This window comes from Tyto alba, unplaced genomic scaffold, assembly GCF_018691265.1.
Source record: "Tyto alba isolate M040663 unplaced genomic scaffold, T.alba_DEE_v4.0 Super-Scaffold_6, whole genome shotgun sequence".
In the NCBI taxonomy this organism is placed as follows: domain Eukaryota; kingdom Metazoa; phylum Chordata; class Aves; order Strigiformes; family Tytonidae; genus Tyto; species Tyto alba.
Window position 1 is genome coordinate 26,778,493 of NW_024881327.1, and position 13,111 is coordinate 26,791,603.

Consider the following 13,111-nt stretch of genomic DNA (forward strand, 5'->3'; position numbering starts at 1 on the left):
ATCTAAATCTACCCTCTTTCAGTTTAAACCTGTTACCCCTTGTCCTATCCCTACACCCCCTGATGAAGAGTCCCTCCTCACCTTTCCTGTAACCCCCTTTAAGTACTGCAAGGCCGCTATAAGGTCTCCCCAGAGCCTTCTCTTCTCCAGGCTGAACAACCCCAGCTCTCTCAGCCTGTCCTCATCAGGGAGGTGCTCCAGCCCCCTGATCACCTTTGCGGCCTCCTCTGGACCTGCTCGAGCAGCTCCATGTCCTTCTTATGGTTGGGGTCCCCAGAGCTGGACACAGCACTGCAGGTGGGGTCTCAGAAGAGTGGAGTAGAGGGTGAGAATCCCTCCCTTGACCTGCTGGCCACACTCCTCTTGATGCAGCCCAGGGCACAGTTGGCTTTCTGGGCTGCGAGTACACATTGCTGGCTCATGGTCAGTTTTCCAGCCACTGACACCCTCAAGTCCTTCTCCGCAGGGCTGCTCTCAATCCACTCATCCCCCAGCCTGTGTTTGTGCTTGGGATTGCCCTGACCCATGTGCAGGACCTTGCACTTGGCTTTGTTGAACTTCATGAGGTTTGCATGTGCCCACCTCTCCAGCCTGTCTCTGCCCTTGATGTCTCTGGTCAGATTTAATTCTATCAGGGCTTTGGCACTCCCAACCTGATCCCTGGCTACCCGGACAGTTTCTCTGTATTCCTACCAAACTCTGTCTTTGCTTCCATGCCCTGTAAGCTTCCTTTTTGTGTTTGAGCTTGTCCAGGAGCAACTTGTTCATCCATGCAGGCCTCCTGGAGGTCTTACCTGACTTCCTCTTTGTCTGGATGCATCACTCCTGAGCTTAGAGGAGGTGATCCTTGAATATTAACCAGCTTTCTTGGCCCCCTCTTCCCTCCAGGGCTTTATCCCATGCTAGTCTACCAAGTAGATCACCGAAGAGACCAAAGTCTGCTCTCCTGAATTCCAGGGTAGTGAGTTTGATGTGCACCTTCCTCACTGCCTTAAAGACCTTGAGCTCCACCATTTCATGGTCACTGCAGGCAAGGCTGCCCCTGAGCTTCACAGCCCCTCTGTGTTGGTGAGAACAAGGTCCAGCATAGCACTTCTTCCCATTGGCTCCTCTATCACTTCAAGAAGGAGGTTATCATCAAGGCATTCCAGGAACCTCCTGGATTGCTTGTGCCATGCTGTGTTGTCCCTCTAACAGATATCAGAGTGGCTGAAGTCCCCCATGAGGACCAGGGCCTGCGAACGTGAGGCTGCTCCTATCTGTCTATAGAGGGACTCATCTGCTGTGTCTTTCTGGTTGGGTGGCCTGCAGCAGACCCCCACTATAACATCTCCTGTCCCTGCCTTCCCTTTAATCCTGACCCATAAACTCTTAGCTGGTGTGAAAGACGTGACAGTCAGCTCCTCAAATACTAACATGAGAAAGAGGAGCCATTTACTTAGTTTTATCTTCTTCACTATTAGAAACATAGTGTAGCACCATCTTTGAGAAAGATAATGCCTTCTGTTTCCAAAGAGTATCAGATTCCAAATTGCTAAAGCCACAGCATCTCTCAAATACCTTCACTCACCTTGCTTTGATTAGAAATAATATTGAAAGTTAATTTTGGGCAACAGAATCACAAGACATTATGTGTTTTACAAGTCAGAGGGGGAAGAGAATAAAAACATTAGGAAAACAGAATTTTCCAAACATTCACAGATAAAGCTGCAAAAAACACAGTACAGGGCATTGTAAGAAAAGAAACAAATTGTCTGCCAGAAGCCCAGCAGTCACAGTTCTGAATAATTTGCAGATATGAAAAAGTAACTGATATCCGAGGAAATACAAACAGCTGAATGTAATCCTTCTGAAAAGATTTTTCACCCTCAGAGTTACAATGGAACATCTCAACTGTGCATTATTCTTGTGTGGTAGCAGCAGAACAGTACTGATGGGGGATAAAAGAGGACCTCAGGTGGCAGAAAGTAGCAGCTGCAGATTATAGAACTTTCAAACCACTCCTCATGAAACAATTCAGCTCATTTTAATTGCCCTGTCTCATGGACTCATACTATGCTCCTTGTTGAAGTAAAAAAGGTTTGTTCTGTTACACTTGCTCCACAGATATATGATTTTGACCCCAAAGGTCCTTTTGTAACACCCTGTAAACAAATGTAATTTTACATCCATGAGAAAAAACATGTTTCAGGGCTGTTGGTAACTCATATTTAAACCTTAGATTTGATTTTTTTTTTCTTAGTTTCAAATTGAATTATTTTTTTTTTTTTTAAATCTGCTTAATTCATAATTAGGAAGCTCTAAGCAGCCAAACTTAAGAGAGCAGCTCAGAATTTCTGCCTGAACTCTAGAGGTGCATCAAAAGAACCAGCACCTTTGACGGGGGCCAAGAAGCTCCCTCATGGTCAGTAAAGGACTCTGAACATTTTTGGTGTTCTGTTTCAGTGAGACAGGTGGGAGCTGGTCACCTGCACACTTAAACAGCATCCAACTTGTTTCAGTAACATCAACTCCAATTCAAAACCAAAGGGTATGCCCAACTTTTGTTTAGTAAGTTTGTAGCTGCAACACCCTTTCTGAAAATGGGAAATAACAATTTCAGGTCCTTCTTAGCCCAAGAGGTTTGAACTGCAGCTCCCAGGTTTGAGTGCTCTGTGACAACACTGGAGGTAGTGCTCCTGAAGCTAAGCTTGCAATACACACAGAAATGCCTGAGTCAAGGCCCCAAAACAGGAATATATGTAAGAGGAGACTTGAGTCTCCACCCTACTGAAGAATCCAGTACAATTACTCTCAGAAGTTGCTCTCTTATATGTTACCTAGAGTCCTTCTTTCTTATTCTGAGACAGACACTGGTAGGCTCCCGATGTACTGCTGTCTCTTCCTGTATATTCCCAGAAACTTCAACTGATCTGCACAGAATGTCAGAGAGGATGGAATTAGGAGTGCAAGAGAATACATATTTTTCAGAAGTCAGATTATATATAATCTAGAATTTTACTGCCAGCAAAAGTTCAAACCTTTAGAAAATAATGTCTATTTTGTAAATTTTATCTTTTCATCCTATCTCTGAATGCATAAAGGTATCCACAGACTTTCTCTTTCATAACATACTATCTTATGAAAGCTAAGATGAAGAGAGTATGATTAGAAAATAGCAAGATTAGTCATACGCCCCTGCAGCAGGACCTGTTCTAGCACATTTCTTTCATAGTTTGAAACACAGTGATTGTGACTGAGAGATGTACCGCACATTTTTCTAAAACAGTCAGATACAGGGGATTAGATCGGTGTGCAGATTCAAGGACAAATAAAGTGTAGTTTTAGCTTCCCAATTCTAACCACAGTAGTAGAAACAGTATACAAAGAGTTCATGGTCATAGTTTTTCTTAGTCATTCTGATAAAATAATGGAAGACTCAACAAACACTTGTTACTCATTATATTTGCACACAGTGTTTTCGGATATTAGGCATTATGAGGTATGGGTCCACCAATGTGAAATTACATGAGCTACTCAGAGAAAGAAAATATTAAAACTTTATATTTTATCAATGTCTACATGAACATTTCTAATGGGGCAAACATTTCTAAATTCTGTGAAAATCCATCCACGTATGCTCACAGAGTTTGGAGATTACACACAGAGATCACATATAGTCCGATCTGTTACTCAAGTCATGCTTTGGTGTCAGACTTCTTAAAAAAAGAATTAGGGTGTTTTTCAATTGTTAAAAAATGTAAGGGGTTTTCAAGCTTTTTATGTTTATGAGTATCATTTCTTGCATCTCAGATGAATGACGTGCTCACATTACAAGGTATTTGCAGAGTCAGCCTGTGGAGAATGTTAAGTAGTGTGGCGAAATAATGTTATGTTTTGTCCAGGCAAACCTGTGGCTGGACGTGCGTCAGAGCTAGCATGAGAGCTCGCTGCAAAGAAGCGAGGATACTCAGAGCTGCTGTGCAGTGCTGGTGCCAGTGCCAGCTGCTGTTGAACGCTGGGAGAAGAGAGAGACATGACCTACTAGAGTTTGCAGAAGAAAACTGCTGAAAGCACAAGGAAGTCACTCCCATCACTCTGAAACCGAATTTATCCTGTGTTGCTGGAGAGCCACACAGAGAACAAGTTGAGAGGATTTCAAATCTTACCTAAAGGATATCTAAACCGGAATGTTTGTTTAGACTTCCTTGGGCTTGTAAAGACAAACACAGCACCTCTAGGTGAGAAGTAAACTCGTTCAAGAGTGGCTGGTTAATTGTAACTAACAAACTCAGGCTTTCTAATACCACCTGAGATGAAGCTGTGGTGGCTATGTATTCCCCCAGTGCCCTTCAGATAGCCTCTGCCCACAAAGATCAGTGAAGTGCTTCACTGTCAGAAACACAGTCCTAAAAATGAGGGGGCAAAATGGTGGGTGACCAGGATAAAATGACAAGCTTGGTGATGGTAGCAGTTACCTGACTCCACAGAACAAGAAACCCTGAGTAAAGATACATCCTGCACGTTTACATAGAGAAACAATAAAACTGAATATGCTCAAGCTGTTCTCAAAAGCACATGGTGAAGAATCAGAATGAGAAGAAACCCTCTCTCTTTCCTGCAACATGTCCTATTCCTTTCAGTTACAATGTTTAGGTATTACTGGAAAGACAGATAGTACTAAATAGCAACATCACAACCGTGGTTTCCGAGTGGAGAGGGTCATTTAAATAAAGCATCTAACATGTTTCTCAGAAACACGAAACTTCCTTTGGACAACACTGAAGATGTTCTCATTGTTTACGGGAAGCTCTACACATATACTGAAGGATCAGGAGTTAAGTATAAAAGACATTGCCAAAAGACTCTGAGAAAACACAATGTTATATATTGTTTTATGTGTGTGTTACATAATAGGTAATTCACAGCCTAGGTCAAAAAAAAAAAAAACCCTCTTCTATTTAGTCCCACTGAAGTGTAATGCTAGCAAAGGAACAATGCATTTTTGTTGTTTATTAAAGTTAATTTTAATAAAAATTACAATCAACTTTTATCCCTTCTAAGAAACCTTGTCATTTTTGAACATGATTGTTTTTAATTCTTCTGCAGCATGTTCAGTGTCCCATAGCAATAACTATTCAGAGGTACTTTACTCTTCTCTTTATAAAAGCACTGTAGTGTCTAATGTCTTGTTTAAAATGAAAGTCTGTAAAAGTCCCCACCTTTTCTCCAATGTTATGAGCATCAGTCATCTGTAAAATATTCTAATAAATCTCATTTCAGAATAAAATACGGAGTAGCAACAGATCTAAATACTGTTTCACTAAGTCAAAAATGCACACACTTCAAACACATAGTTACTGTATTTCTCCCAATTAAAAACCATATTAATCCCATTCCTATTTCGAAAAACCTAAGGCCAAGCTTTTAATTGCAATAGCAGCAGGACTACAAAGTGCAGCGTATATCAAGAGGTTACCTACACTACCACATTATTTTCCTTTGCCTCAGTCATCAAAAAAGAGTGAAAGTCAGCTAAAATTCCTTGCTCATGATTATTCAGATGAGCTCCCAGAAGAGGAAAGGGAATATAGCTGGACCCTAAAGAAAAGGTGGATAGACACATTCAACTCTGAAACAGCACAATATAGGCTACCTTCAAAAAAGTTGAAGAACTTATTGCCAGTGTAAGTTCCCACCCTTGCTTTGCTGCATACAATGCAGGTATCTGGTCCAGCCAGATACCAATTTATCAAAATGAATGCGTCCTCCCTCCCTCCCAGTGATGACAACTCATTAAAAAAAGTCACCAACTATTACACAGACATTCAGAGTGTTCTGCGGCATGGGAGTTCCTCATCCTTAAACAATGTAGTCTTTTTGGCTGACAATTCAGTTTCAAGCAACAAACCTTTCTTGTTGGTCCCAGTGATTTTCTCATTTTAATTTGTCTGTTTAAAATATTTAGGAGTGCTCATATGAAAGTGATGAATAGGTTCATAATTATGTCCATCTTTATAAGATCCAAACCTAAGGAAAACATTCAACATAGCAAACCCATTACAACACGATTTAACCCACAAAATTAAATCATACGGTTACTACAGTATAATGAACACTTCTTCTGAATGTTCTGGATAGTTTATTTCAGAAACAGGCCACAACTCTACTTACATATAAATCATAATCTATGTAAGCTATCTAACAAGAGGTTTTTCAGTATAATGGAGATGTTTAATTACACTGATTGGATTAATGCCATAGGCACTGAATAAATGGAACTCCAGCTGACAAAGGTGAGCAGTGTGTTTACCTAGTTGAATCCTATGCTCTTTAAGTTTTTGCTACTAACTTCAGTGAAAGTATAATTTAATCTCCCATAGTATCCAAATAGTCAACCATATTGTTAATATTGCACATCTTTTGAAAATTATGGTGAAAACTGAACTGTTTCATGTCATATTTAAATCTGAAAGGTTTGACTACTATTACAGTAGATATATTTGCAAAGGTAAAATGTAGTACCTATTAAAAATATCAGTGCTAAATAACATTTAAGAACAGTGCCACTGTATTTCAAAAGAACTATAGTTAATTGGAAAAAAGTTAAACTTACTCCTCAAGGGTATAGATTTTCTGCTTATAGGCAAACATAAAAGAAATCAGGACAAGAAAAATATTCTGCGCTGAAATCGACTGAGAGAAATCTGAATGTGAATGCTAACCTTCAACAAGTTTTGTCATGTGGAAAAGACTGGGCAAACTCCTGCTTAGAGAGGAAGCCAGTGACTGAGTGGTAAATAGGAAGTGAGTAAGCTCAACTGTTAGGTTTATATAAGAAATTAATATATTCTGTATTATGCATGTTAGTAGTAGTAGATATGCATTGCTGGAAATCGTCTCTCTGTGGCAACATCTATCTCAAACTTCATGACTTTTACACAGATACTCAGTGCAGAATAAATACCTTTCTCCCTATTTCTTTCTTATGCAATGCCAGTGGAAAAATACTTCATTCTAGAAATAAATAACTTTTTTATGTAAAAACCCAGCCCTTTTTTCTTCTTGACACGTTACATACTGCCTCAGGTATTCTTCTTCATTTTTACTCCAGTTATATAGCATGTTTTAAAATGCTTATGCAGAGAGTATTTAATGTATATATTGTATTTTGTGTTCTAAGTAACAGTATATTAAGACCCCAATCTTCAAAAATACTGAGAAGCATGGGAGATCTCTCATCATCTATAAAATGAGTCACTGCACCACTTGGCAAATATCCTTATCAAACAATCTCAGAAATTAATCATCTGGGTGAAATAAGCATTACTTTCAATGTATGCTACGACACAGTAGACCGATTTTCCCAAGGCACATGCCAAGTCAGTAGAAAAAAATGGAATGACAAAACAGAAGTTCCTGCCTACTAATCTTCTGCTCAGTTTGGTACTGACCAGTGCCTCCCACTTTAAGAACAATTTTGTTCCTAGACTTCTCTTTTACAAGGTATCATCCCCTTAATTTCTTATGAGATACACCGACCTGGGATTGAAATGGATGTCCTCAGGAACTTGGCTGGGATCAGTGACAATTCTGTCATTGTCAACATAGCTATCCACGTGATCTGGGATCCTAAATTTGGCCATCTGGACTTCTGAATCACTTAAACCAGCATGAGATATGCGGGCATAGCCCAACCTATCAGATACAAGAAGGGTTAGTTTGAAGAAATAACTCAAGGCAATTTCACCACATTCTTAATTCATGTCTCTTTTCCAACAGTTACTATTTAACCTAGCAACATAAATTTCCTTATCTGTGAATCTCACCTTCAAAAAACTTCAAGTGCTTTATAAACATGAGCATCATAACACAATGTCACAAGTAGAAAAACTGAGAAAGCATACGTGTTTGAAAACAAAAATAAGTTCTAGAGCTAGAAACTTACCTTTAAAATTAGTTTTAGAACATGCATACTGGTATAAGCTCACCAACTTTTTTCACTGAAGAGATTTTGAAATTTAAGAAAGGAACTCAAGCATCAATGGAATGAGTAATAAGAAAAATTAGATTGCAAATGATTGTGTTGGGTTTTTTGTTGCTTTCTTTTTTTTTTACTCAACACTGTTAGTTAAGACAGCTATCTAGTTTACTGGTTTTACTCCTGTGAACACTGCAGAATTTGCAGTTTATTCAGAATAAGCTAAATTCCATTCTGGTACATACATCACCAAGAGAATGATTTACAAGAAACCTGGTATTAAAAGACATGGAATGCATAGGCCCCAGCAGAGGAAAGTGCTTCAATATGGGCTTACATATTTGAAGTTTTCATTAAATCCAGCATAAAGTTTAACTGGATTAGATCAGCATTTTGCTTCAACAAACCCTACAATCATAGTTCGAAATTTGTATCTTCTGTGTCACATACAAATTAGGGCTTAGACTTCACATTTTAGAATGAAGATGCAAAGCCAGAGCTTTGGAAAAAAGTAGTTTTATGTTACCAAAGCAGATTAGATCTGAAGGCTTTTGACACAGAAGGATGAAACCTGTAATACTGTCTTTGTAGATTATATTCAGAAATACACCAGTTCATCCTGAGATCAGTGTTTCACATTACTTCATGATATATCTAACCGTCCATATATAATTGTTTAGGGATATAAGACTCTTCCACAATTACCTACAGGAGGGTGTAAAACTGACTGTCAAAGTTATTTAAAACCAATCAGTAAGTGATCCACTTTAACATACCTTATTACTCCGCGATACATAATATAACTACACCATCTGTCATGATCAGTACTGTCAATATCCTATGAACGGAAGGGGAAAAAAAGTCAAACAAATAAGGCAAGATTTCCTTATGGGTAAGTTTTAAATCAGTATCAGAATCAATGTGTAAACCTGGTGCACATTTAAGTAAAATTGTTTTACTTAAAACACTGTAATAAGGTAGAAAGACACAGACAAATCAGACAACTTTTTCACATCTTCTGACAGAAAACCAAACTGCAGAACTCAGTTTTAAAACAAAAGACTCACAGAATTAGAGGATGGAAGGGATGTCTGGAGGTCACCCAACTCCCAACCCCATCCTCTTGAATCCCTTGTTCAGGGCCTTCTGCAACCAACTTTTTAATATTTCCAAGGATGGGTATTTCACAACTTCTCTGGGCCCCTGTTTTAATGCTTGACAACCATAACTGTGATTATTTATATTTTTTCTTCTTCTAACTGACATTTCTCTTGTGGCAACTGCTGTCCATTGCCTCACATTCTTTCATTGTGCAGCTCCACCTTCTCTATAATATGTCACGAGGTAGCTGAAGAACGCATTTGAAAATTTTAATGTATTTTCTTTTAAGTCTATTTCAAAGTTACTCATTTGAAATACTAAGCCGAATGTATCAAATATACATTATCTCTAACTGCTAAAAGTAGTAGTATTTTCTCACTACCTGGACATTTCCATCTTCTATTAATCTGGTATAATCTCTGGACCCAGGAGCTGAAGTGATGTATCCTAGAAATACAACTTGCTTAGAGCTAGTCTTCAATAAATTTGAAACAGCTATAGCCTGGAGTTTTCTGTCCAAGTCCTCTCTGAAAGAAATGGAAAAGACTTTAACATATATATATTTTAGTTCAGAATCTTTGTGCTATAACATAGTAAACCATAAATTAATTTTGTACCTTTTTTATTGCTCAGTATTAGAGAGTATGAAAGTCTACAGAAAGCTCACCGATTCAAAATGATCACGGTGTTCGCTAAAAACCACATGGTTGTGGTAGATGTAGTTACTGTCCTCTTTCTAACCATTATAGGAACAACTTTTTCTATTACTGTTTTGTTTTTAATACTGATCTCATCACTAGGAAATGTGAATATAAGTGCTTTGGTTATCCAAGGCTTTGTCTCTGCCTGCACTTGAAATTTAATTGTGCTACAACAGCGTGCTGTGTAACAAAGAACTCACATGCTAACAAAACTTTCATGATGGGCAGGTCATAGTAAATATAATCTTAAAGTCTGGGTCACATCATTTATGAAATATAACCTAAGAGCTACATTAACACTACTCAACAACGTTTGACAGGTATTATGCATCTCTTTAACAAGATTTACACAACAGTTCCAACATGACCAAAAGCGACAGCGTAAGTGGAGCCTGGTAAAATACTGCAATAGATTCCATTCCCTGTCTTTGGATTTGTCATAACATAATGCAAAGGCAGTTCTTGTTCTATGGCTCTTCATGTTAATAACTTTAAACAGTTGTGTAAAGCATGTTCTCTTCTGTATTTTGGTAGGCTGGGCTAAATACCCTTGAGACAGGGAGCTGATTTTCGAATCTGTAATCCCAAAAGAAGACAAGAATTTTAATGCTGCTATGCTTTCTAAATAGCAGTACTTTTGACTGAAGCAAATGCACTAGGGAGAAGAGCACACAAACAGGAGACAAAAAACCACAACCATTTAAATATAAGCCTGACCTAGGTATATGCGAAGTTGCATGCTCAGCTAGTTGTTCTTTCCAAAATTACACCTCTCTAGAAGATCTGTTCTTTTAAATGACACAGACATTGTTCTATTCCTACATTTTAAAAACAGATTTTGAAAAAATCCCTAGTTATCCAGGATTCTATAGTTACCCAGTATTCCATAGTTTATAATTAAGCAGATAAAAAAAAAAAGATTAAAAACAAGCAGTTGTGTGTGCCATTTAATTACAAATTCATTCACCTCAAACACAATCTAATTTGCACTCGTTTCCCATGTGTCTCCTCCTATTTTCTGCTTCATCTTTCTCTCATGTCTCTGTGAGATATTTTCTCCTGTTTTGACAAACAGTTTCTCAGAGAGGCAAGTCTAATCACCTGTGTGAAGCACAGAATGAAATTCCTTTCTATAGTTCAGATTGGGAGTGGTTTCTGACAACTATATATGCTTAGTAAAAGGGACATCTATACACAATTTGCATGCTTGGAGCACAGCTTCTACACACGGGAAGGAAATGGGCAAGTTCAGTATGGGATAATGAGAATTCCTACTGCTTTCTAAGTAGCTTCTTTGAGTATTATATTCTGCACTTAATCCATAAAGTCGCCTCTCCATGAATTATAATATAAAAATAAAATTTCAAATCTTATTACATAACCACAAACATATTAAAAATTGCAGCAAATAAACCAGAAAATACAGCTACACAGATCACAAAACTATCCCTTATTAATATTCATTACACACAAGTAATCAAAACATTGTTTTAAAGTAAAGAACTGAAATATATACCTTAATCTCTTCCATCACTTATTTGGATTATTGTTATAATTCTTCCTTTCAGAATCCAGAGATCAGATTTCGTATTTCCAGTTTCACATAGTCAGAAAGACACTGAATGGCTATTTTTGTTGCTGTTTCAACACTGCCCTTTCTTGAAGGTTTCAGAATTGTTACTTTTTATTTTAATAAACATCAATTGTCCAATAATGCTATCTATCTGTAACTGTCTTCACTCATTGTGGAATATAACAGATCTATTCCACATGCAGAAAGTCAGAAGGATGCTATCCCACACTGAGATGTACCTGTAGCCCTATTACTTGTTGTGGTTTTGCAGAATTATGTATCTCTAGTAACTCAGATATTAGGCTCAGCTGAGTTTTGCATGACATATTTGTCCCTTTTAAAAAATATTTCAAGATTTTAAACTAGTAACTATGTCACAGTATTTCTTCCAATATGCCTTGTTAGAACCAGTACTACAGCAGCAGATTTTAAAGCACACAAAAGAAAACCCAGAAGTTCACAAATCACAATTACGTTCCATGACTTTGCATGACATATGTAACAATAAATAAAATACACACTCTTCATTTCCAAAGTGGGCAACAACAAAATCAACCAGTTTCCCTGTGAAGTTGACAGTCATGGAGATGGCAGGTGCAATCTCTCCCTCTGGAGACGGAAGGAGGTGATGGGTAGATTTTACAATTGGATACCTTGATAGCACCATAATCCTACATGAGAAGAGAGAAACAGTTACATTTTGTAGTTCACAAGCATCACAAATGTGAACTAAGCAGACAAATGTGAGCAGAAGACTAACAATCAATGAACTCAAACCATCAGACCAGAACACAAACCGTATCTAGTGGATTGTTCCGAATTTAGGTTTTCCTCTAAAATATTACTGAAGCACATGTCTAAAAATGTATTATCAAATTAATTTCTACACTAAGAAATACCATTCCATATACATGAATTCTTACACTGAGCCTTTCGTAATCTGCATCCTCAGATAAAACAGAATTTCATACTACCAGTAATTGAAATGTATCTTATTAGAAGCAGAGAGAAATACATTTTTAAAGTGAGAGATTTCTCATTCTTTCAGTTTCTGTTTAGAATCAACTTGAAAACCATTTTTCATCTGGTTTTTCAAAATATTTAATGAAAACATTTCAGAGCATTACTTTTCTGCCCCATTCTGCATCACTTAATGACACCGACTCCGGAAGAGGCAAGTTATTAAATTCCCCTCACATACAACAAAAATTAAATAGCCATGGGGAGATCCCTAGGAAGTTCCATCTACCACAGAGATCTACATATCCCCCTGAAAAAAAAAGCCACTTCATAAGCCACTATTTTCCAGAGGGCAAAGATATGCAACTGGTAGTTGGTCAAGCATTAAAGTAAAATCAGACACAAAAAATCTGGTCAAATAGACACATGCCTTTCTATGCCCATTTCTCCCTATACAGCCCAAGCTAGATTCAATGAATTCAAAATTTCTCATAAGTCCAGGTGGTGACATTTTCCAACTGTTATCATATTTTTAAGTCTGAAACCTTAAGTTCTCATAGCCTCAAAGTGCTCTCAAATAATGAGAAAAGGGAATCAGATATAGGACTTAGAATGCCAGACTTCCAAATCTGTACATTAAGGGGCAGGATGCCAATCCCTGTATCACCAAAGCCAAAATAGCTTACAGAGGCAGGCACCAAAAACTGATCACTTTGAACAACGAGAAAACTTCATCTGCACTGCATTGTAATGCTAAGGAATCAAAGCGTGTTCTTAAAAACAAGCTCCAACAAGTGATTACAGTGATTATTGTTC

At 37.8% G+C, this 13,111-nt stretch overlaps 1 protein-coding gene across 1 annotated transcript in view; it reads right to left on the minus strand.

Moving 5' to 3' along the window:
* Window positions 1-852: 852 nt before the first annotated feature.
* The window catches only part of CWH43 (cell wall biogenesis 43 C-terminal homolog), a 32,936-nt gene continuing 20,677 nt past the window's right edge, over window positions 853-13,111 (minus strand). The window contains exons 12-17 of the mRNA XM_032998945.2: window positions 11,857-12,006; window positions 9,444-9,588; window positions 8,737-8,798; window positions 7,522-7,677; window positions 5,891-6,009; window positions 853-2,912 (exon numbers count right to left, since the gene is read on the minus strand). Of these exons, the coding sequence (XP_032854836.2) occupies window positions 5,922-6,009; window positions 7,522-7,677; window positions 8,737-8,798; window positions 9,444-9,588; window positions 11,857-12,006 (601 nt within the window). The 3' untranslated portion in view covers window positions 853-2,912; window positions 5,891-5,921. The remainder of the gene's footprint in view (window positions 2,913-5,890; window positions 6,010-7,521; window positions 7,678-8,736; window positions 8,799-9,443; window positions 9,589-11,856; window positions 12,007-13,111) is intronic.